The 26,152-nt window shown below is 39.2% G+C and overlaps 1 protein-coding gene across 3 annotated transcripts in view; it reads left to right on the top strand.

The window, feature by feature from the left end:
* CDK19 (cyclin dependent kinase 19) overlaps window positions 1-26,152 on the top strand; it is a 133,460-nt gene that overhangs the window by 15,893 nt on the left and 91,415 nt on the right. For all 3 annotated transcript variants that reach the window (XM_075414211.1, XM_075414213.1, XM_075414212.1), the window contains one exon: window positions 3,040-3,115. In XM_075414211.1, the coding sequence (XP_075270326.1) occupies window positions 3,040-3,115 (76 nt within the window). The remainder of the gene's footprint in view (window positions 1-3,039; window positions 3,116-26,152) is intronic.

Below are 26,152 nucleotides of genomic sequence, written 5' to 3' on the forward strand. Positions count from 1 at the left end.
ATCCCTATTTTTGCTCAGTGTTCACCTAGAAGTACGTTGTTTGCAGCTGAGTAGGATTGTCTTCTTTTCCCACACGCTGTAATATCTCAAGTTGTTGGGTTGTTTGTTTTTTTTAAACATCTTTCATCATTTCTCATTTGTGTGTTAAAATCCTGCGTAGAGTGGCTGACTGTAAAGTGGTGACAGATTCACAGTGGCTGTGGTGTTAAGCGATGCCATTGAAGGCTGTCACTGCAGTGAGCTTCAGTCTGTGAAGGGCTGAGTAACTGAGTGCAGTGCTTGCATCTGTAGAACTAGTTCAAGGGTAGCCGTATCAGTTGGGTGGCATGCCCGGTGAAGTAGACGTGCCGAAAGAAGGGTATACTGCAGTGCTGTAGTGACTACACTGTTTTCAGATTAATTGGAGAAATTAATCTGACTAGTTTGTCCATAACAGTTTTGATGTCATACAATGACCTTTTGGGGTCTCCACTAAGAGTTGTGGTTTTCTAACAATGGCTACCATATTATTATAGTAATGATGTCTGCACAGGATCGTTCTGTACTGCGTAGTTTAAGCATGACCGTAGTTTAAAAGCTAAGACCAATTTTAAATCTCCAGAGTTGGTTTTGGCTCTATGGCCAACATAATTTTGTCTTCACAGTCTCAGTAAGCGATCTGAGTTGTGGGGCTAATACTTTGCAGTTTATGTAAATCTTCTGCATAGATGGCAGAACTATGTATGAGAGGGGATTGGGCATTTGTTATTTACTCTTTAAAATTTGGACTAATTAATGAAATCAAAAGCAATTTCTTTGAGGTAAGGTATGAGCTTATTAGCTGTAAAGTTACACATTTCTTGGTTCTGCATCTGTGTCTTGAGCCAAGTTCTTGTAAACGACCAATTCATGAAAGTAAAGGTCTGCTCAGTTGGGAGCAAAGAAGGAATCTGGTGTCAGTAGATCCTGGTGAATCCTTCTGCTTAGAAAACAGGCATGTCCACTTCTGAAGTTACTCCTGAAAGTGTACTTGGTGAACAGCTTTTACGAGCTGTTAATGCAGTATTTGGCCTAATTTTAGTAATGGTGACTTCTTAGGCTTCCTTTTGGCACTTGAAAAGTGTTGGGTGTTCCTTCACCTGCCAAGTACAGAGTCAGAACTTATATGTTTGAAATACTGTGATATGAGGCTATTTATTACTAATTAGCATAGAGGAGTAAAAGTTTGTTTTAGAAGAGGAGGGTCCAATCTTGTTATGTTCATTTGTCATGTGTGCTTGTTCTTAAGGTTTGTATCCGAGTATCTGAATGAGTGAATATTTTGGGGGTAGTTGTAAGGCGTGCTGTAAGTTGCTGCCTTTCCCATTTCTCCATGGAAAAATCTGTGCAGAATGAGAATGTATTTCTCTTTTTGGAAATTCCAAAATCATTTAAGTCACCTCAAAATAACCCATTCCTTTCGTTTCAGCTGCAGAAGGATCATCTGTTACTCCTGGAGAAAGAGGCCCTTCATGCCTGTAGCCTAACGTGCTTGGTCTTGCTTCCTTAGAGATCAGTCTTGCACCAAATCCCAAACACGTTGAAATGCTCTGCTTGAAATAAAGCGGATTGGAATTCCATTACAACTGAATTTCTGTTTTTAATTTGGAGGGAATATCTTTTCAGATTTCCAAAGGCTTCATGCAAGTGCTTGTTTGAGAGAGGAATAACAAATATTTCTAAGTTAAGTTGCAGCACCAGAACTCAGGTTTCCCAGCTGCAACAGCTGTTGAGGGACTCCTACTTCAAAGGTGGATTTAGTTTTTTTTCAAAATTTGCAGCACACTGGGTTTTCATGTGCAGTCAAATACAGCTGGAATTTTTCTTGTCGTATTTTTTCTTCAATAAACGTAGTGCAAAACGGAAGCCAAGCACAATGTTAACTATGCATTGTGGGTTTAGCTGCTACTGAAAATTACTGAGAAAAGTGATCACCTGTAGTTACTAATACGTGTAGACAGTTATAATTTCTGGTCAATCTCATCCCCTCCCCACGTTCCTCCACTCAGCCACTTCTCATCCCATGAATTTCAGAGATAGGGGTGGCAAGGAGGCTGGAGCTGGGTAGGACACAGACCTCTACTTAAAAGCAAGGAGGCTGAAACTAATGCGAGTTAATTTTTCAGCATAGCAAAACGAAATGGTTTTGGACTGGACGAAGGGGAAACTGAAGTCTGCCAGAAATGCCATAGGGAATTTTGATGGGGGTTGTTGAACCATAAGGGGTGAGTCCGCAGACGTGCATCAGCACTGTGTGTATCGGTGCTTATGATCGTCTATCGATGATAGCTGAACCCTGCAAAACCTTGCCATAGGCAGTAAGGTGGTTATGTTGTGTTGCAACGGCTTTGAGATGCTACTTCATTTTCTTCTGTTGGTTTTCCCTCTAAATCACTTGAAACTGTGATTGTTTAAAAGCGTCGTACTGTGTTTCGGCCTTGTACTTCAGAGCACAGTGTTTCGTACACCATGTAGGGGCCTGCTGGTAGCCAGCACTCGAGGAGGGTGCTGTGCTTGTGTTCTGGCAAACAGAAACTTGCCTGGTCAAATTCATGTTCTTTCCATAAGTATAATTAATTTAAAACATAATAGTATTTCAGAAGTACAAGTGGATTTGACAGTGGCTTGTAAAATCAAGTAAGATCCTTGCAGTTCCTAGGTATTTCTAGGAGAATTTTCCAGGCATGGGATACGATACAACTGTATTGCTTTTTGCTGGAATTGCAGGAGAAGTGTCCTCCAAAATTCTCTGTAGATGTGTTTGCAGTTATCTATATGGTTTCAGAGAGAAATGGATAGAGGTTAACAAAGTTTCTTCATGCGAGAGTTTGGGATTTTTGCAGTCTCTGTAAAAGGGAAACCTACTTTCCATATCTAAGTGTAATTTATGCATAAAAACAGATTGGCTTTTCAGCTTTGTGATCCGTACCAAATTAAAATAAACCATTATACTTGTATTGGTTGGTGTAATGTAAGTCCAAGCTAAAAATATTCCTCTCTCTATTTTTTTTTTGTGTACAGAAAAGATGAAAAGGAGTATGCACTGAAGCAAATCGAAGGTACAGGGATATCCATGTCGGCCTGTAGAGAGATTGCAGTAAGTGTACATGAATGAAAGTATTTTTACTGGCACTATTACTCAACTGATAAGACATTTTGTTTTCTCTGAACTAAATAACAGAAAGGTTATCTAAATGTTTTCCTTAAAGTATGCAAGCATGAAAGTTGTTCGAACACAAGATTTTCTTAAAATGCTTTCTAAATAATACTTTTTTTTAGAGTGGAAAGAGGTGTTCTTGCTAGGTAATGATAATGCCTTTTTCTAGTATAGTTTTGCTTTATCTGCTTTCATGTGTTGAGAGGGAAATATACATGAACTTCTTAATGAAGATTTATTGTTAAACTGGATGTTATTAAAATTACTTGAAGGAAGAAGGTTCTGAAAGATTACAGCTGTCATTATAAGTCTACTTGCTAATGATGTATTTTGTTTCAGACGAATGGTAGCTTACTCTACTTTAGTACCTGAGAACAATTTGTTCTCATTCCTTATTTGCTTTGTTAAGTATAGAGAATTTTCATAGCAAAATAAGGAGCTTTAATTGTATTTTTATTACGTGTGTTTTAGGAGGAAAAAATGTGTTCAAAAGCTGCTCACTTTTGAGCACAGTAGGGCCCATACATATGTATGTGTATATAGCATTCTTTTGAAGTTGGTAAGAATTAAGTGTTTGTATACGAAGATAGATTTTGTTCTTTAAATATTTGTTTTATGACTGAAAATGTGTGTTACTGTCAAAGTGCTGGATAATAAGTAAAATTTCGTAATGCAAGATTTTCTTGCATTGCAAAAGTAGTGCACTTGCTTGATTAAATATTTATCTTGTTTGAGTGCTGTCACTATGCTGAGGACTGTTGAAATGTGCAATAGGATTTGTGCCTAAAGCTTTTTATGATCTAGTAGTGCTGCACTGAAATATAGCAATCAGGTGTGCAATGTAATGTGAGGCATTAGAAACTCATGATGTTTATGAACTGAACAAACCACTGTATTGTGTTTAGCATAGTGCCTGTGGTAATTCTGCATGAAGAGACTTAGCAAATAAAACTGCTATCCTTTTAAAGTGCTTGTCACTATAAGGTCAAGGTCACTTGTGGATTTGAGAGGTGGCTGCATTGCTGTCAGTCACTTTACATAGAATTTACCACATGACCTTTTTGCTTGTATATCTGCCTTTGGAGGAAATAAGAAGTCCTCTTTTAATGTCAATACTAAATTATATTCGTGCTACTATAAAGTCTGTTTTGGCAGCAGTGAGGTTGTTTGCTTGATTCTTGTCTGTCTTTTGCCTGTTTTAAATTATACTACTGTGGAGATGTGTGGAATAGTCTGAAGGAGACTTTCCTGTTGTCATGATAGCACTCTGGTATGGAGCTGATTCTGTCATACCTGGGCACAACATCATGAGGAAGTACAGAGTGTAAAATTTATTTTTTTTTCCCGCTGATGATACATCACCATTTCAGTCTTGATTTTTTTTTTTTTTTTTTTTTTTTTTTTTAATTGAGGAGGCTTTGTGCAGTGCTCGGTACAGCTTGGAAGTTTCACAAGTACTTGTGTACGTCGCTTAAATCCTCTCAGTGGTTCTTCCTGTAATTCTTCCTCAAATGATACTGGACTCTACTCCAGACTTACCATAAAGCTCTGTTATAACCTGAGATAATGTAGCAAATCACTGTTTGCCTCAGTGAAAATTCAGGTTAGTCAAATATTAGAAATGTGAAAAAGGTGAAGGTGAAATAGTTGAAAAATAGTTGAAAAAAATATGAGCGTTTGTCACACAGAAACAAGCAGAATGAAATGCATTTTCCCCAAAGAGAATCTGACTTGCAAAATTAAGTATTAATGCATTAATTATGTTTAAATGCTTAGATAGGTAACGAAGAAGGTAATGTTTACTAATTAAATAAAGACTATCAGCCTGGAGAGAGGCTATGTTCAAGTATCATGGGTAGTTCTTTTTATCGTCTTAAAAAAAACCAAAAAACAACAAAAGCAACCAACGCCCCCCTCCCACAACCCCAAAACTCCAAACCCCACCCGTATTCTGTGGAAACTGAGAACATGGGAGAAACAACAGTCTATGTGGTTCTCTGTGTGCCTTCAGAATATTTTAATAACTCAGTAACTTGAAGACACTCAAGAATGTGCTCAAGCAATACAATGCTGAACAAAAAGGCGTTCAGTTTTGCAGTTCAAGACCATTCTGTGTGCAGTATTGCCTAGGCACTCAGAATAACATCTACTGGCTAACTTTGCCTAAAAGAAAAGGTGGACCACTCCTGTCTTCTGACGTTACAGGTCGGGTTGGTCTGTCTTTGCTTAGAACTTTGAAAAATGTAAAGCCTCTTTCACCACTACTACTGTGAGCTTTTCATGGAAGAAAGCTCATGTCCATGAAAACATCATATAGGCAGTGGTTCCTAGAGCAAGTGATGATTACTTTCTTTCAACAGTAGGTTGATACCTGCTGAAGGAATCATGAAAATACTAGAGGGCATTCTTACATGGTAAGTTGTGAGGGACAAAAGAAAAAGCTAGTTTCTTCCCTGTAACTGAAGTCTGTTCTGAAGATAACTGAAATGCCAGCTATTCCTGTGTTGTTCTTACAAGGCAGATTATTGCTGGGCTTAAGCAACAGCTTTTTTGAAGAGTTGAGCTGGAAAATATGATTGAGAGTTATGAAATATAGAATTCTCATGTTGACATGATTATTTAGTTAGAGACTTGTATTAGCTTATTTTTGAACCAGTGATGGATGAAATGTTTGCATTATTGCTTGACCATCAGGATGGGATTTCTAATTGTTTTTGTATCGTGGGCAAAAAAAAAAATTCCTGAATTCCTAGAGCTATTTATAGACAAAATGGCTCCAGAGATCTGTTAACTTAGTTTGCATTGTAGAAGATGGAAGAGAAATAAAATACATTTTTAGACTTTAAGGCCTTAAGAAAACTCTGTCCTTTTCCATTCAGAAGTGGGACATCAGAGCGTATTTATTGCGAGGTAGTTTAAAGATATATTGGAAGCCTGCACAACAGGAGAGTGTATGATTATGCTACTGGGTATTAAAGCGAGGAGCTGGATTTCTTGATGCAGGAGGAACTTTCCTGTATCCATTGATTTGGAAGAAAGAGGCTAAAGAGTTGAAGGTAATCAAGTGTGGAGATAGACAAGGATTTATAAGTTATTTGATGCATGTTTTGGGATGAGTTTTGTTCACTATGCTGAAAAGGTAACTTATGTACTTTTTTGGGGAAAGGAAGACTTTATTCAATTCTACTGCCTTTGTGTTTTACTTTTTGCCCCTTTACCTTGTCTAAGTTGCTTTCGTTGAATGACAGATGGAGACAGAAGAAACAGGCCAGAGGGGTATTATTTGTTAGGGCTGTTTTTTCCTTGGAAGTACCTTGGCCATCATCTGTTAAGAACCAATAGGTACAACTTTAAAAGTCTGCAAACAGCTAATGGTAATGGAATGTTGTATTTGTTTATCAAAAAAGCACCAGGGTAATACAGCTTTATCTGAGATTTCATGTCCCTAAGGCTTTACTTCCTGTGAGATGATTATGCTTGTTACTTCAAGTATTTTGCTTTCCATAGTGAAGAGGCTATAAACTTCTAATTGTGGGTTTTGGGAAAAAACAATTCAGAGAAAAGAAAAATATATGCCTTTTCTTTATCAGTGCCCTTCAGTGGTGCTTTCAAAATACCTGGATGCGTGGCCTGTCCCTGAGAGTGGAAGAACTTCAGTGCAATTGTTTGTGATATATGAGGTTGGCTAACAGTGCAAGAAAAGTACAGTCTCATTGTGAGTATTAAGAAAAGGAGGATAGGAGAAAGCAGTAAAATGTCTTTGCTTGAATTTCATTTTATATTCAGAGAAAGAGATTAATTCAGTGACTGATTTGGACAGTGGGTATTAGGCTTATGTGGCTGGACCCCAAACTGTTTGCAGCTGTCTCCACTGGAACTTATTTTAGGACCTAAGTCCATTCCAGAATTTGCGGTTGTCTGTTGCTTTTCACATGAGGAATTGCAGAAACCAAATGACATGAAAAAGGCCAAGGTACTCAATAACTTTTCTGCCTTGGTCTTCACACATAAGGCTGGTCTTCAGGAATCTCATGCTCCTGAGTCCAGAGGGAAAGTCGAGGAAGGAGGACTTACCTTTGGAGGGACCAGGTTAGGGAGTGCTTAAACATAAGAGACATAAGCCTGCGGTGCCTGATGGTTTGCACCCAGAAATGATGAGGGGAACTGCTCAATGTCATTAGGAGACCTCTCTCAATTATCTTTGAAAGATCATGGTGATTGAAGGAGGTTCCTGACGAATGGAAGTGAGCAAATGTCACTCCTGTTTCCAAGAAGGAGGATTAGAGGAACTACAGGTTGGTCAGCCTTACCTCAGTCCCTGGGAGGGTGATGAAGAAAATCCAGCTGAAAAGAATTTCCAAACACATGAAGGACAGGAAGGTGATTCGGAGTAGTCGGCATCAATTTACAAAGGGAAAATCATCTGTAACCCACCTGATAGCCTTCTACAGTGAGACAACTGGCTTGGTGAATGAGGTGAATGCTGTCGATGCTGTTTATCTTGACTTGAGTAAGCCTTTTGACGTTGTCTGCCATAACATCCTCATAGACAAGCTAACAAAGTACAGGTTAAATAAGTGGAAAGTGAGGTGGATCGAAAACTGTCTGAACAGCTGGGCTCAGAGGCTTCTGATCCATGGGGCACAGTCCAGTTGGAGACAAGTCACTAGTGGTGTACTCCAGAGGTTGATACTAGGCCTGATACTGTTCAGTATCTTCCCTGATGAACTCTGTGCTGGGACAGAGTCCATCCTCAGCAAGTTTGCAGTCGGTATGAAACTGTGAGAAGTGGAAAGTTCTTGGAAAATTTTTCAAGGGTCTGAACTTTATTCCCAAGTTCTTTTTTTTGGGCTCTGTTTGTCACCAAAACACACATGGTACTTATACCAGGGAACTGTTGAGAGTTGCACATAGTTTCAAAAATTTCAGTGATGAATGGAAAATAAGTTCAATTTTCCTCTGAAAAACAGTTAATGTTTTTAGTGTGTTGTGGTTGTTCTACTGAGACAGTTCTGTGTAAGTATATTAAATATAGTAGTAAAAATGTCCTGGAAAGAAATGATGTATTTGTAATAGTCGCTTATACTGCAGTGAATATGGTCTTGCTCTGAAATTCTACTTAACCCGAAAGAGAATACTTTAAGAATGTCTTTTTACAAGATCATTTTTTTTTCCTCTCTAAAGCACAGCCTGCAGACAAAGATGACTAGCACTAAAGGTTTCGTGTGAACTTGACTTGAGTTATGTCCTAGGAGGCTCTTCTGTCAACTCCTGGTCCTTTCCTGCTTTTCTCCCCACCCCCAACACCGACAACTTCCCCTCTTCCAAGGATAAACTACCCACTCTAGCCATCTTCTCTGTAAACAGTGAGCTTAATTCTAAACTTCATTGGAGTTTTCTGTATCGGGTTTTTTTAATTAATAGCTTAGTAGCCTTTTTTTCTATGGGGAAAAAGAATTAGACTAGGCTGTTACAGATGATTTAAATGGAAGGAGCAGAGCTACAAACCAGCAGCATTTCTTTCCTAGCCTTACCTAAGAGCGCCCTGAATCGCTGCAGTTTTGCCCTGCGTGAATGTCGGGTCTGGGACGTGTAACCGTTTCAGTTGCCACGTCCTGGGCCTGTGGGTTGGTAGTGAAGCTGCTGGAGCCTGCTCCTTCTGGGAGACCCTGAAACCTTGCCAGTACGCTGTGGGACACCAGCGGGAGCAGTAGTTGGCATTTGTGTTCATACTTGCATTTATGGGTACAGGCTAAAATAATTCAGACTGTAATGTTAAATGAGTTACTGAAAGCTCGTTTGAACAATTTAGTGTGCACAAATTATTCTCAGGCCTTTTGCCCGTTGACGCAATGTATGTTACAAAGTGCTAAAGGGTACAAATATTTTGTCATCCCCAGTTTCTGAGGGCGGGCAGGGGTTTAGAAGCCTTACAGGTTAAACAGTAGGTTTTTGTAACCTTTCTGTGTCAGCTCTCTTGAGCTGTATTTGTGTTCTGCTTTTCCACCTCCCTGCTGTCCGTGCCCTTCCTTTGCACACTGGGAATTGTTGGCAGCATGGCGCAGGGACGCTGAAGGGGACGCGTCGTGCCTTGCTGGTGGAGCTGGTAAAGCTGCTTTGCTTTTACCTCTGTCAGGTGCTGCATGTCACTTATAAGCTGCTCGCACCTCCCTGGCTGGAAACCGCTTAGTCAAGTGAACTAAATGTGAAGCTACTTAATTTGAGACTGTGGATGAGGCTGGCCTTAGAACATGTTTGGCCTGTCTCTTGTCTCTTAGGAATGCAGGAAAGATCAGCTGTACAGGAATAATAACTTTTCAGTCCTAACACTTGGAAGATTTGTAATGACATTGGCTCTATTCAAGTAGAAGAAGAATGGAATTTCATAATAGGTACAAGTCCTCTGCTTTGGCTGTATTGACCTTTTGTTTGACCTTGACAATCACAGCAGCTTGCAGTATTTACTGTTATGTAGAAAAGTAGGTTTCTAACCTTGGTCCGTGGCTTTGTTTAAGGTGAGGTTAGATAAAACAAGGCTTTAAAAAAAGTCTGTGTCCCTGAGAACATTTACTGTAGGAGATTCCTTTTGAATGTCAGAACTTCTTTTCACTTGCCAAGATAATATTACTGTGTAGAATATTTGGCAATGTAAAATCTCCCCATAAATTCTCTACTACCTAATTAGAAAAGATTGTTAGATTTGTTTGTGGAAACTTTGAAACTCCACTCCCTCTTTCAATAGCTGGAGGCAGTCAAATAAGTATAAGTTTAAAAAAAAAAATTTCTGGAAGGGATTTTTATTAGAGAGTTAAGGCATGTGTTGGCTAGAAGTGTCCTGTGCATCGTGATTTTATAAGTATGAATCAGCTGGAAGGAGGTTTTTGGTTCAGCTACATGACAACTCATGTTTTGCATGCCATAGGAAGAATAAGAGCTCTCTGCGTTACACGGCCTAATCTTGTATAATCTAATTTAAATGCTTTTTTTCTGTAAGGGAGTACTTAAATTCCTGCTTTGGTTATTCTTCAGAAGTGTTCTGTGGACATTTTTTGTCTTTTTTTATTTTATTGTATCTGAAAGAACAATTCATTAAATACAAAAATATACAGGTAGTAAATATGTGGAATAAAAAGATTTTTGTTGTAATGTATTGAATAGACTTTTTTCTTACTGACCCATAAATGAACTGTAATGCTTATGAAAATAAGTTTCACAGCTTGAAGTATATTTTTTTTTGTCAAGTAATTGTAACGAAAGTAGAACATCATCTGAATCGGCTAGTCAGCTCCATTGTCGAACTACAGTCCCCTCCTTCAGCAGTCTAACACCACCAGCAGCAAAGAGCATGCAAAAGGGAAATGCTGCTTTTAGCACACTATTGCTTTCTAAATACAACATTTGAGACTTTTTTTTCATACAGAGGTTATTTTCCTTTTCTTGAAGTTGTGTCTCTGCTCAAAGCAGGAGAGCAATATCAATGAATGGCAAGTATGTTAAAAAGGAGAAAGCAAGCTTTTACCCTATTCTATCACAGTGTGAGCTGAAGAAGCTTCTCTACAGATTTCGGGTTTGACATCAGTTAGAATATAACCCAAATTTGCAATGCACCTGACTGGGGAAAATGGGTGTTCAGTGCTGTTCAGGTTCGATGTTTTCAGTTGGAATTTGTTGTTCACTTCAGATCCTGCATAGTCTCAGAACACACAGATACAAAACCAACTGATGGTGCCTTTAGCAGAAGTGAACAAAAAGCAAAGCCAATCCTCTTCAGGTTAAGCTGTAGGCAGCAGTGAACTGAAAGCAAATAGCTACTTCATCACTCGAATAAAGAACAGAGTTGCAGATAATGCAGGAAAGACATTTTAAAATTTATTTGCCAAACTTAAATACTCCCTGCAAGATTGTGTGTGAGTGTGTGCACACAAACATATGTTTATATGTTTAAAAGCTTCAGTTGGAATATTTGTAAATTCTGGGTTCTCTTCTGAATTTGTCATAAACCTTTCTTTTTCTCTTGTGCTTCTCATTCTTTCTCATTACATATTTTCCTTATGTTCCTGCATTTATACTTTCCCTTACTAGTCCAGTAAAACTAGTTTATAAATATTTTGAGTTTATTCTTTGTGGAGTTGTAAAATTGTTTAAATGGCATACTGACTTTATGCAACACTATAACGTGCCTTTGTCTAATTTAACGTTACATGTGACTGGTTTTGATGTCTCAGACTGAGAGGTGATGGCAAGGGTTTTCAGAGGATGGATTCTTTTTAAGTTGGGACTTTGTCTTCAGATACTGTTACTAAGTTACCCACTTCATTCAGTAATACGCTCACGTTTTCTTGTTTAGCCTTTCACTACTAATGTCGTAGCAGCAGCTCTTCTTGTCGCCCTCAGCTTTCTTTGCAAGTGTCAATTCAAAGTGGCCTTTGGTTTTTCTGACACCATCCCTACGTGCCTGGGCAATGTTTCTAAACTCCTCCTATGCAGTCTGTCCCTGTTTGCACCCCTCTGTATACTGCTTTTCTTGCACTGGAGCTCTGACAATCTGCTTAGCCAAGCCACTCTCCTGATACTTGTATTTTTGAGTAGACCTGCCAGCTTTCCTGAGCTCCTTTGCTCGTCAGAGCTGCTCCCCATGGCCACCCACGAGTTCTTTCAATAAGCTGAAGTCTGTTCTCCTGAACCTCCAGGTCTGTGCTCTGTTACTTGCCTTCTTCACTCCGCTCAGGATCTTGAACTGTGCGAATTGCTGGTTGCTACAGCCAAAGCTGCCTGTGATTGTCACATCTCCAACCAGTTCTTTGTTGTTTTGAGAACAGCTGTGTGCCACTGTTGTTGGCCCATCCATTGTATATATCAAGAAGTTATCCCTGATAAGCTCCAAAAATTACCTGGGTTACTTGTGCCCTGCTGTGTTGCCCTTCCAGTGGATGTCAGGGAGGTTAGAGTCTGTCCTAAGAACGAGGGTTTATGGTTCAGAGACTTCTCTGAGTTTTAGAAAAGACTTCATCCAATTCCCCATGCCTGTCAGGTGGTTCTGTGACACAGTCCCACCACAGTGTCATTGTTACTGGTCTCTCTGATCCTGACCTGCAAGCTGTCTGAGGCTTCTCTGCACCCACTGAGTCTGTGAGGCAGAAATAAAATGTTATTGGTAATGCCGAAACTGGATAAACTAATACAGAACAGAGATAGTTGGACTGAAAGTGGAACATGAGTGGAGAAACCTTTAGGGCTTGATCAAATGTTAACAAAAAAATTGCTTTTTTCAATAATTGTTTGGCATTGGTTTCAGCCCTGTGTATGACTAAGTGGGTAGTGGTTTTAGTCATAGTCATATTTTACTCTGCAGGTTTTTGTATGTAAGTTGTAGTCAGCTTTGTTATTGAAGGAAAAATGTCTTGTTACCTTCTGCTAAAACTTTATTCACTTCATTAAATTTCATTATGTTAAAAGTTTGTGTGATGTTTGTTTTGTTGTGAACCTCTGTGGTAAGCTGAAAAACAGCTCTGTTTAAATACAGCTTCCACTATCTTACTGAGATTTTTCTTGTCTTTATGATGGCTTGATACATTATTGTATGGGGATTTTCAGACACAGGGAAGCTTTGCTGTTTCCAAACTGTAGGTAACAGTATGGTAGTCACTAAATGGATAGCCTGGATGTGTTTAATTTCTGTGATGCTTCTTGTCCACAGACTTACAGTGCGAGGTTGTTCCTGTGTAAGGGTTTGCTTAGTTTTCTTTTTGATAAGAAAGGTGTGAGCATCATGGTTTTGTTCTTTGCTCCATTTGGCCATCTGACTGGCAAAAAGCTTCTGCCTTGTAGCAAGAGCATTGTGCTCATCCTTCGTGTCTCATTAGCAGTGTCAGGATGCTTCCTTAAACCTGCCTGTTGCCTGTGTGTATAGCATGTACTAAATTGTGGGTGTACATGTACGCTCGGTACACTTGGCCCGGAGCTTTTTCATATGCTGCCACCGGAGGATACTGCAGTTAGGGTAGTCCTGACAGGCTATACTATTGGAAAAAGTCATCAGTTTTTTGAATATGTGAGCAGCACAAGGAAAGAAGCTATTAGTAGAATAATTTTGATGATAGACAGTTATGAGAGATCTGCTGCCAGTTTCTGAAGACATTTGAGGAAGCCTCTGCCTTTTCTTTCTGTGCTAATGAACTTGTCCTATCCCATGGCCCCTGCAGAGTTTGTTTCTCAACTCTCATTGTGTTGCCATATTTTCACTTACTTACTAGATTTCTCTAGTTTCTTTTTTACCTCAGTTGCCATTTGTACTGTTTTCCTTGCTTTCTTCTCCCTTTATCTCCAGATGCCTTTGGTGTTTCCAAGCAATACAGTGGTTTCCGGTCCACAAGCTCTGTCTTGGATTCATTTTGGTTTGACTTCTCTAAGCTTCTACTCTAAAAAAGCTTCTTATTACTGGTTCTTAGTTCTGATTGATGATCTCTCTCTGACCCAGCTCCAAGGTTTGTTCAGTATCCTCATCTGCCTTTGTATGTTTGCACTTCAGACTAATAATTATTCCTTCTTTTTTGACACATTATTTTTGTTAGGTATTAGTGATTTTGTTCTTGCCCAGGTTTTATCTAGTCTATTTGATTTTTCTGAGGATGGGTAATCCTTGCAGCTTTACATTCTGTCTCTAAGTATTTGTTATACTTGTGGCCTAAAAAGTATTTCACCGCTACTAAATTGCCTTTTGTATTGTTCCCTATCTGAAATTCAATGAACTTGCTCAAAGCCTGGTAATCTAAATAAGGAATTTTACTGTGATTTTAAGTTTTTAAATTGTTTTCAGCTATCTCCATTGTTTAGATTTTCAGTCTGAGGCCAGATGGATTATTTCATTTTTCCTTCTTCTGGGCATCTCAAATCCAGACTATTTTCAAGCTCTTTGTTTTCTTTCTTCAGTACTTGCAGAACTCATGTTTTTTTTTTCAGCACAGATGGGCCTGAAAAACAGATCTATATTCCTGTCCCACTGGGGTTATTTTAAATGTCGTCTTTCTTCTATGAAACACTGCTGGATAAGGTGCTGCTATATAAGTCTTCCTTTAAAGCATTCCATTTCTGTCTTATCAAATTAAGTGACCTTGAAGTCCCCGCTTAAAATGCAGAATCTACAAAACATAAAAAAACAGACTTCTGTGGTTAGACTTAGCACGCTTGGTTACTCTAGTTAATGCTGATAATGCCATCTACTTATCAGATTTTTCATATAGTTATTTCTATGTTCTGCATACTAGCGGAAATATGTGGAAATACAACTTGTCAGAGCATTCCCATTACAGTACCAGTGATGTTTGCGTTAGTAAAGTCCTAAAGTGTTCAGTTCTCTTGTGTGGTCTGTAGTGAACTGATTGCTTATATTTTGATTTAATAGCCTTTTCTCCTTGTCTTGCTTAGCATTTTCTGGTGCTATTGACTTGTACTGACTGTCTAACTTGAAGCTTTAAGTGCATACCTAGAGCATGGTTGCTATTGCTCGTGCAAAACCAAATGCAAGAAAGCTATAGGAGTTCGCCTGCAGAAGTTTTGCCCAGAACAGGGACAGCTACAGCATATGCATTTGAGGATCGGCAGGGCTGGTTGTCTTCTCCCAGCCAAGAGGAAGGTGAAGGAGGAGGGAAAGTTAATTTCAGGTGTTGTCAGGAGGAAGATGAAGTGAGATGAATTTAGGGTGATAGCTGAGTGGTGGTCATTGTTTTGCAGCTTGTTCTGCCCCAATGAGCTCTCTTTTTTTCCTTTCCCAGTGCTTAATCCGAAGGTTTCACACACTGTTTGAGCTTTCATGTTCATTGGTCTTTCATCACATGCACAGCTGGGGGGGGGAATATGGCCTCAAATGAGAGCACACAGAGGAATTTGTCATCTGGTGCACTTCATTGTTGTTAATATTTCATCAGTATTTATAAAATTGTGTTGAGTTTGCTAAGGCAACAAAAGACATCTTCCAAAGGTTAGTCTGCTCCTACTGTCCTTAATTTTGGCTGGAGGGCACTAGTGAGTGCCGATATGAAAGAAGTCCCTGTAGCACTTGAATGTCTCCAGCAATCGATGGGCATGGTGGTGAAGGTAACTGTTTCTGGGCCACATTCAAGGGGACTGAGCTGAGATTTCTAGATTTGATAGGACTTCCTCTTGGAGTACTCATAAACTGCAGCATTTTCAGCTTGGCAGCGTGGCAGTCACGGTGGTGGAAACTGGCCAGATATAAAGCCTCAGAGTGACTGTTGCTTGGCCAAAGGACAGTACCACAGCTGTTAGTTTTAATGCGTGTGAAAGTGGGCCTGAGTTTGTGACCTGATAAATACAGGTTTAATGTTAAAAAGCCATGGCATTCGGTTGCATTAACAGCGATAAGGGAGCAGTGGGGAGAACGAATATAAAGTGTGACTTAGGTTGATATTGCCCTTTTATAGTGCGTGATGCTCAGAAGGATTCTGTTGTCTAGGTAACGGGGTCTGTACTTCATTTCTTAAGAAAGATGGAACAGATGTTGTTGCAAGAAGCAACCAATTATCACCAGTGAGAATACTGGCAGTATTTAAACTAATTGCTCTGTTGTTGCATACAGTCCAATTCGTATGCTATGAATAGTAAAGAAAATTTAAAGGAAGGAATCTTCCTTGCATGGCTTTGCCTGAGTGAGGTTTTTAAAAAATATTTGCGGTTTATAAAATAGTACCCATTTGTGTGTCTTTTCACATTTCCATTTATCATCGTATTTTCTTCAATATCATTCAGTCATTTTGTTTGGTATTTGTAATGTCGCTTTTGTGGTCGAGTCCTGTTGCTCCATCAAATCAGTGTCATATCACATTAATTTATTTTGTTCATTTAAAATACCTAAAAAATCTGAAAGCAACAGGGTAAAGGATGCTCACAGCAGGATAAGAGACTGAGGGCTTTTCTGAGTCATGTAAATCTGTTCTGGGATTTGACTTTTTTTGGTGGCAAAATCCAGGCACAGCTACTCGGATAGGGGCTGTGCCATAAAAAGCTGGGGCAAAAGGGAAGCCATACAGACATGTATATACATGAAACCCCGCTATGTGCTGCTTAGGTGGGGACGTAGCTTGTGTGGTGGGATAAACAGGTGGTGACAGTGGCAAGAAAGAGAGGAGAGCTGCAGAGGACAGTGTGGAACAAGGAGTGCCCAAGCTCTCTCACTGCAACACTCATCGGCAGTGAGCCTTGTTTTTGTGGAAGGTTGTGCTAGAGTAACTTCATGTATGAATTAAGTTATTTCTTCTGTTTGTGGATATAGCTTTGTCTTCCTGGGAGATTATTGTAGTCTTTACACCATAGGGTATGCTCTTGTCTTTTAGAAGAGATCTGGGAGGTGTGTGCATATGTAAATACGTTTTTATACCTTTGGGATAAAATCTGGTGCTGGGTATTAAGTAAGAAGAGAGGGCGTTGGGACTGGATTCTCAGGGCACTGTTTGTTGGTCCTCAGCAAAGCTAAACCGTACCATCGTGCATTTTAACAGAACATCTGGCTGCTTGCCTGAACTTTTCCGTGCTTCTTGCCAAATATAAAAGGTCTATTCTATGTTTTTTAGGTAGGGCATTGCAAAAACATGTTTTCTGTCTTGGCAATAATAGGATAAAGGAAGAATCCTTGACCTACTCTCTTTTTATCGCTCTGATAAAGGACGTGCTGTTTTGATTTTTATCTAACTGTGGAAAATGTCATAAAGAGAGGAAACAAAGTGCATGTTGCACTTCTTAGATTATTTGGCTGAGTTATCCTATTGTATAGTAGTGACATGTTGATTGGGACAAAATGTCTTATTACATTCAGTTATTTCAATAACCATTGTAAAACATTTGCGGTCTGAGTAGGAAAAAAATATTATTTGTAGGGGTTTTTAATCCTCTTTACTAGGCTACTTGCATGTAACTTCTAATCTTTTGCTTGTCATCCTTCCTCTGACTCTGGCTCCTGGCTCCTTTTCTGTGAATTCTTCTGCGTTCATCCTCTGTAATTTAATGCAGATGATGCATCTGGTCGCTTAGCTGTATGTATTAGCTTGTATTTGCCTCTTCAGTCAGGGGCAATGCTACTCAAATGTTCGTGTTAACTAGCAGAGCTGCTCTTTTATTGTCCTTTTCAAATGCTGTTGTCTCTAATCACTACTCTAAACCTTTTATTTGACATATAGTTTCTTCGCTGTATAGTATCCTTCATAATCTGTTGCTTAGATTTCCTTATGTATCTGGTGTGTGAGTATTCGTGGCTTCTCATTTCCTTTTGTTCCTGCTTGCTTTTCTTCTGTTGATACACCTTTTGATTCTCCTTCTGTTTCCCTGTTCTGTCACAGTCTGTCAGCAATATTTACTACTTTTCCTGCTTCTTTTGTATGCTAGAGTGCTTATAATAAAATCTTACAATCAGCTTCTGCAGATTTTTCACCTGCTTTCACGAGAGTTTTCTCAGTTTTTACAGTTTAATTGTATCACATATTGTCAGTCCCAGGTTCTTTTCACCACCCTTGACATACTCTTTGAGCCCTGCTCTTTTTCTGCCTTCCCAAATCTGACTGATTTTATCCCTGAAGGTCATGCTGAAAGGAAAAAAGAATTTGACAGGTACTATGTATTTTTCCATTTTCTATCCTGGAAACAGAATCTTCTTCCTTATACCTATTCTTTTCTCTGCAATGGCTCCCTTCTCTTATGTCTCATTTTCTCTTCTTTCTGACCTTCTGCTCACAACACAGACGTTAGCCTGCTGTCTTAACAAACTTCACTTGCACAGGAACTAGTGCTTAAAAGAGGAAGGGGGGGGGACGGGGGGGGCACGTTTGCCAGAGAGTTGGTGGGGCTCTGGACTTTGTGCTGAGGTTAGGAGGGGCGTTTGCTGTGTTGGACACTTTTCTGTGCGCCTGTCTCTCCTTGGCATTTTCTGTATTTGTCCTTTGCTTTCCCCTCCACTAGTTTTTTTGCCTCAGTCTTGTTTTTCCTATGTAGTTCATTTGTTTTTATATTCTTTGTCCCACTTCCCACTCCTTGCGTCACCAACAGTTTTCTGCCTCTTCAGCTTTGCTAGTGCCACCTGCGTGTTTTTTTTTTTTTTTTCTTCTGTTTCCATAGCCAGTGGCATTCCTCACCACTGGTACACTGTTGTAGTCCATGTATCCTTCTCCCTTGGTCTAGTCTCTTTTCTAATGTCCTTCTCCAAAGTCTCGCCTGTGTCCTCGCTGCTGATTCCAGCTTTGCCATCCTTCCCGCTCCCGGTAAGCTGCAGCCCATGTCCCTCTCCTCCTGCTGGCTGCAATGCTGGTTTCCTCCTCCCTGACGGACTCTTCCTTCACCTTCTGCCTACCTCTCCTCTTTCAGACGTCAGCTTCGTGTCTCCTGTGCCAGAAGAAGTCAGCCTTCTCCTCAGGGACTGAACTGAGCAGGAGCAGAAAAGGAGGAAACTCTTCTTTGTTTAGTGCCAGAGGTGTCTCCAATGTGTCTCCTTTAACAGCTCTAAAGGTCCATGTCTATGGACTATGCACAAATAATATTTTTTTCCCAAGGAAGAGTGGAGCATCAGATGACAGTTTGATGATACAAACTTGCTTAGCCTGCCTTTGTTTCTGTGCTAACCTGGGCAGCAGGGCAAAATATGTCATAATACTAATACCTTGTGTGATAAAATGATGTTTGCATCTGTCAGCATGGAATTTTAAAGCAGTGGGAAGGAGAGAGAAAAAGCTGTTTACGGGCAGAGGTGGGTTCTCAACGATCATTACTGGTACGGATTGAGGGTAGGGTGAGAATCTCTGAATCTTCATCACTGCTCTTCTGGAAACAGCTCCAAGTTCAGGAGCAGCTGAAAAAGCAAATTCGAAGTCACTAGGATGACTTTGACGTTAACTATTGCAGTCAAGACCTGAGAACAAACCAGACCCTGTCAACCTCATCAGTCCCTGGTGCCTTCAGATGTTGAGCGTGCGTCTGCCATTCTGATCCCTTTCCACCTCAGAAAGATACAGTAGCGCTAGTAAAGGTAAAGACAAGGGGAGTCGAGAAAGATGGTGATGCAAAACTACATCCATATGAACAGAGACAAAATAGACTGGGAGTCTGTTGGTTAGAAGGGGGGAAGGAAGATGTGGGAGATCTAAAATCACAGACTTATGTGGAAAAGTTATTTAGGGAGTTGTTATTCAGTGTTTATCAGAACAGAAGAACTAGGGCAACTGAAGGAGGATAGCCAATCTCTCCCCAGTACAATGTGACTTTGAAACTCAGCTCCCCATCTTATAGAAACCAGGGATAGGACTAAGCTGGGGAGAAGGAAGGCGGATGGGTACTCATCGAGCAAATGCACAAAACCAGTGAAGGGCCTTGGTTTAAACTGGTTCTCAAGTCCCTGATCTGGTGGCTTGCTGGAAGCCTACTACTCGTACCACGAAAGGCTTGTACTGTCTGTGTGCTGCTCGGTGTGTTCATTTCCTTGGTGTTTGTCCAGCTGCATCAAGGGCAGGGTAATAAACAGACTTGAAATGAATCTGGAGTCTGAACCAAGTGCCAGCAGCTCTTAGTTCTTTGAGTAGAAACATACATGTTTTCCATGTTTTGTCCTCAGTGATGTTCTTGTAAAGGGCTGAATGGTTTATGCAAACAATCAGATGTTCCCTAGTGCCCAGACTGGAAAACCTCAGCCCGAACAATTGATTTGGCAAAGTTAGGAGCAACAAACATGCAGGAGGCTCGCTGTAGTCTTGGGGATTCTTAGTAGTGGGTGATGGCATAGTTGTGTGAGAAGTCTTCCTAACTCCTGAAAAGATGTATTTCTTTTTCTCCAGGCAGTCTGAAGTTGTTATTCCAGAAGGAAGATGCATGTAAATGAACTCTGTCATTTTGGTTGGGATGATAAAAATGTTATTTGTGACCACTGATTGCATGCTTAATGAGATACACCAGATCTGAAAGAGTTCTTTTGCAGGTCTTGAGAGTAACTTCCAATTACTTGTTTCTGCATAATATCTGGGACAGTATCTGCAGTCTGTTCTCAGGAAGAAATTCTTGATGTTGAGTGTTCATAGTATGTTGTTTCAGAGCCACATGGCTTTTGCTGCTGTGGGCAAAAAGTCAGTTCAGCATCCATTTGCTTGCAGTAAAAGTTACTTTAGAGAAAGGCTATATTCAGTGGAAGATTAAATGCAGAATGCTGCATGCCTAACCTCTCAGGGTGGTAAATAGTAATCGGTTACTAGTTTTACCAGTTACTAGTTTCTTCATCTTACTACCTACTGTTGTTTCAAAACTGATGTTGATCTGAGTCCTTATGGGTTGCCATAAGATCATATGTTTATATTTTTATCTCTTTGCTCACCAGTCTTTGTGAATTACATTAAGCCACCTTTTGAGCCTTCCCGAACTGTATCAGACCTTAGTGGGGAAAATACTGGTTTTGCTGCATTCACTGCCTCATAGAAGAAATTTTCATATTTAATTGAAGAATAAGGAAATAGCAGGCTTTAGATTACAAACTGACTTTTTTTATCCAGTTGCAGTCTGATCCTGAGAGTATGAGAGGAATCTTGTGGTAGGCGTTTAATGACTTGGGAGACCGCCAATGAACATCTTGTTTTAGCTTGCTTCACACATTAGGTTTGTCGAACGTGTGGCAAAAAAGATTGCAGAAAATTTGGGTAAAAAGTGAAAACCTATGAGCAAAAGGAGAACAAATTTAACTGGTAATTGTGTTAATAAACACTAAGAATGTTCTAGCCTTGTGTTTCCAGAGTGAAATACTTAATTTGTTGTAAATAGCTGTCAACAGACTAATTACTTCTATAATTTTTGAGTAGAAGCTCCGAAATAGTAATATTCTTAAATTAATCTTATCCTGAAACAGTATACAAAAGAAACCTGATTGTAAAGCTATGCGCAAAACTTTTGCTGTGTTGAACAGACCCAAGTTAATGAAAGGAAGTTAAGAACCAAAAAAATACTTGCATTCTCTCCTCCAGTCTGCAGGCGTGTTTCTCACTTGGAGTGTGGTATTAGACTCAATTTATACTTGCAACTATAGGCTTGTCTATTGGCTTGTTTAACTAGAGCTAAGACATTAAAGCAGATCATTTGAAGTACGTCAAACTTTAATGGATGCTGTCATTCAGAACTAAAGCAGCTTTAACCTGATTCCCATAAGGAGCAGAGCTTTAATGTGTTTAATATGTTTTGAATTCATACCTCTGATTTGATTTAATTTTCCGTTTAAAGAAGGCTTGAACTATAAATTATGTATCTAAACTGCTGCCTTGCAGTCTGGAGCAAGTAGAACGTGTACATATGAAGAATAATCACTAGGTTTTTTGTCTTTTTCCCTCTCTTTAACTGTATGAAGGTAATTTTTTTTTTTTAATCCTGAAATGCTAAAATACATACAATTTATGTCTCATAGTACTGTCACTGAAAACTTAGTGCAATCTATAAGATTGTATTATTCCTCCCTGAAAGATCTATGGTTTTTGTGATTCAGCATCATGGAAACAGGAGCCAACGGAATTATATCCTGACTGGATGTTGCTCTTGTGTTGCCGGGTCAGCCATTAGTGTTTGGTCCAGGTTAGGGCGTAGGCACTAGTTTCATTTCGTTTGAGCTTCTCGGAGTGTGGACTTTATGCCGGTTTTAGGCTGACTGCAGGGTAGCTTATAACTGATCTAGCATACAACCAGTGGATACAAAGTTAAGCCATCATTGATTTTTTTCAAACAGTTTTGAATCACAGGAGAGTGCTGGATTAATAGTTTGTATTATGAGAAGAGTGCCTTTCTAATACGCTGTTGGAAATTCTAAATTATTGTTAGACTGTTGCCTAATTATAGCACTTGATTTATATTCCTGTGTATTTTTGTAATGGAGAGATACTTGTATGCGAGTTGAGGACTTAGATGTGACAGTACTCGGCAGCAGCATATTCTTTGACCTTGAATTATATACCAAGTCCTTTACAAAGCAGGAGTAGAGTTAAATTCTGGAGTTGGATTCATAACATTCAGCATGCACACTTGAGAAGCTGTGTGGGATTAAAGTTACAATGCAATATATATCCAAATATACAATACATGCAATGTTTCTTGGCTATTTCCAGGGGATACCTTCCTTCAGACTGCAGGGAATGACCTCTGTTTACTTGGAATATTGTCCTGAAGTCTTACGTGCTTGAGTTGTGTCCTTTCAGGCACTGTGCCCCTTCCATTCCGCAGGTCAGAGCGATGGAGAAGACTGAAGCCAGCTTTGCCGCTTGGTGGGAGTGCTTTGGTTATTGAGGGGTCAGATTAAGAGGAGATGCTGACAGTCCTCCAGCCCACTTTGTTACAGAGCCGAATCTGTTATGTATCATCTGAGAGAAGCCCTCACTGACTGAATTTTATGGGTGGTTTTGGCAAAGATTTTTTTGATCCTGGGTATAGGTGCGAGGGGCTATTGACCTGCTCAGCTTTGTCACGCTTGATGTGATCTGGGTCTACATAGAAGCAAACCCAGGAAATTTTCATAGCGTACAATGGCGAACTTCAGGATCAAAAGCAGAGGCATGGAGCTGCACTTTGGTGCAACAGATGTGTTTACCAAGTTGGAAGTCTGGTCAGTATTGCTAGTAGGATAGAAGAAGTGGTTGGATGGACGTTTTTCAAGATCTAGATTTTATTTTCATGGTAACTGTCAGATAACTTGTATTATAATTTGTGTTGTGTAGTTTGTGATGTATAAACTGGAAAATGGAAGAGTATCACAGAAATGAAAATTTGATTTAATAAAAACATTATTCAAAAAGTTAAGTGGAGGAGATAGTAAGTAAACTTTAGGAATAAGGGGAAACATAGGTTGTAAAAGTATCTTTTATGGGAATTCTTTTCAGAATAGCATTGCAAACAATGCCAAATACTTTGCATAGGTTAGAAATTTATTGCCTCGTAAGACATACATCACCGTAGTGCCATAAGTAATTATGTTGAGGTTCAAAAAACACACTTTATGGCCATTCTTTTGCTAAAACACTGTTCCTCTTACTCTGGTTCATATAACATCTATCTTTCTGAAGTCTTTTGGAGAGGAAAACCTGCTTTGAAAACTGGAAGATTGATCAGAATTGATGTCTAGTCTTGTTAGTTGCCCTTCTACAAAGGTTTTGGAAAACCTCAGTTACTGTCACCGTTTGTTCTCTGTGAGATACAGTGCGAGAACAAGGTGCTAACTGGTTGCCAGGAAATCAGAAAAGTGTAGAAATGCTAGAATAAGCACTGCAAGAGAAAACTCGTTGCAGTTTAAAAACCCAGACTGAATGTGTAGGTTTGTGGAATTATGTGATGCTTTTAATAATTTTTAAAGATACATTAGGGAAGTGGTGTCATCCCCCACTGCCCCATTGTAAAGATTGTTCTACTAGAGCTTTAGGTTTAAGAGTCTTTGTTAGTTTGATGGGAATTTTTTTTTTATTTTCTCCATCACAGAAGAAATTTCTTTTCTAATCAACTGAAAAACAAATTCAGGGAATCTTAAAATCTTCAAAAATGACAAATGTTCCATATCGCTTTTTAGCAGGTTACTTTCTATGGATGTTTTCATTTAGTTGTTGATGTTGATTTGAGTGGATGAATGTTCTTTTATTGTATTGTAGGCCAAATAAGGAGAAAAATCTGAGAGAGATGGAGCTTAAACTTTTGTTATACCTTTCAATTGGGAGGAAAATAGTTACTGTTAAATCTGTCAGACTGACCAAATTTAACTACAGAGCTCCCTTTAACAGAAGGGAGAGCATAGAATTCGATCGTCCTAAGGGAAACCTTGTTTCCTTTAGGAAGTTGCAGAAATTCAATAATAATTCAGATGTATTTTATAGAAAAGATATGAAAATAAAGGATATATTAAGTATATGCACTGGAGCTAAATTGATGTATGATCTTACAGTTGGCATTTTCTTATATAGTTGTATTGCAGTTTTTTCTTGTTTGGGAAATCATTTTACAACAGTTCTGTCTTTCTATTTAAAAGTCTATGCCATGGTATACTGTATGGGTAACTGAGAAATGGAAAGAATCATTATGCTTGTATTTCTGCCTGTGTTCTTCAAGAAAAATGCTAAAGTTACTGAATTGTCTTTTGCTGGGAACCTTCAGAATTAAAAATATAGTTACTTTATTTTCTGTTCCTTTATTTTAGTTAAAATGTAATACTTACAAGAAGTCTTTTGCCAAGCTTTTGTTTCAGAATAATAATGTTATTTAGCAATGCCAGACCATTTTCAGCTTCCAAAATGAAAATATTTGTAGAATAAATACTTTCTTAAACCTTGTCGTAAGAGGAGGGTGGGACAGGTTTTTGTCCTCTTCCTGTCATGAGACTTGGCAATTTACTGGCTAGATTCTATTCAATGTCTTTTTACTTATTTATTTTTTAAAACATGCTTTATCTTTCTCTTGTGGGAGTTTGGAGCCCTTGCAGTTTGCGGGCTGTGTGCTTTAAAGAGATGGAAGCGTGAAAGGAGAAGATTGAAGGATATGTAGAGCAGGCTTGGAGGGATGCTTCAAGATGGACTGCTTGGGATAAAACTGATGAAGTGTGTGCTTGTATAGAAGAATTAGAGAGAAGAAGAGAGTGTACTTGGACTCATGCTTTGAAATATTTCACTTGTTAATTTTAATTTGGAGTGTGCCATGTAAACTGAGGCAGCACTCCTAGCAGTTCATGTAAGAATGGCAGTTATTAATTTTTGGCATTTCAGTCTGCCTCCCCTACTTGGTTTTGCGTGTCAAAGGCTGTCCAAGGACAGGGCTTGACTAGACCTGTATAGAAAGAATATGTGCTTGCTGAAGTAGAGCTTAAGCTGCCACTTAAACTTTTACCTTTCTTCTTAGGTTCTTTGGACAGTTTCTTTCTCTCCTTTTTTTTTTTTTTAAATTTTTTGGTGTGTATGTATCTGTGTCCATTTTTATGTTGTCTCCATCTTTTTGAAACTTCTTATACACGTGCCACCCATAAACAGCTTACAGCTGGGAAGGACTGAGAAACAAACCCTCCATACCTGGTCAGTTTGAAGCTATTACTAGGTAAAAAGGGTTTTTCTTGTTTCATTTTTTGACTTCTGTTATGCAGGAAGTCTGTAAGTGGAAGTTCTCAAAGTAGAAAAGGGAACCCAGACTGGAAAATCTCAAACTCGAGAATCAATTGGATCGCTAAACAAAGCTGACTTTTGAGTCGTTTTTAATGTGGTACACTGTTTCGGTTCCCCTCTCGTTTCTTCTTCCTGATAACTTTGAGACCTGTACCACAGATAGCAAATGATTGTTCTTACAAGATTAATAAAATAAATAGCTACCTGTTTTTGTTTTTTTTTATTTTGAGAGGCCGATATATACCTCCCTGAGGGAAAAGCTGCTGCATGAGCTCGGTATGATCATAGGCATCAGAGGGTGTGTGTGGAAAGGAATAATATTAATAACACAGAGGATAGGATCTAGTCTTAATTAATAACATCTAAATAAATTGGAATTTTTAAAGAACTTGTGAAGGAGTAAAATGATGATCTTTAGGTTCCTTTGAAAACCCCAGCTTCAATTTAAAACCAACTTCAGTGACCCTAGAGGCTTTGAACATATTCATCACACAAGAGACGGCTTTAAAATTCTATGCCGTGCAATTGCTGTTATGAGCAGTCAGGCTCATGCTTTGGTCTTCTTGTGATCTGCATCTCTGCCTGTTACAGGTTTTGATTCTGACCTTGAAAATGGTTAAATGCATTACAGAGTGCATTTCCATCAAAGAAACTACCAAGGTTGTTGCAGATCAGTTTAACTATATAGATCAAAAAGAGTGGAGTAAACTGCATGAAAATAGGAACAAGCTTTTAGAAGAGACTGGCCTCAGAATAAATTTCTGAAGATGATTATGGATTTTGTCATTGCTGACACACAAATACATGTTTACCGCAAGATTTACTATTGTAAGTA

The sequence above is a fragment of the Opisthocomus hoazin genome, chromosome 2 (assembly GCF_030867145.1).
Source record: "Opisthocomus hoazin isolate bOpiHoa1 chromosome 2, bOpiHoa1.hap1, whole genome shotgun sequence".
Classification (NCBI taxonomy): domain Eukaryota; kingdom Metazoa; phylum Chordata; class Aves; order Opisthocomiformes; family Opisthocomidae; genus Opisthocomus; species Opisthocomus hoazin.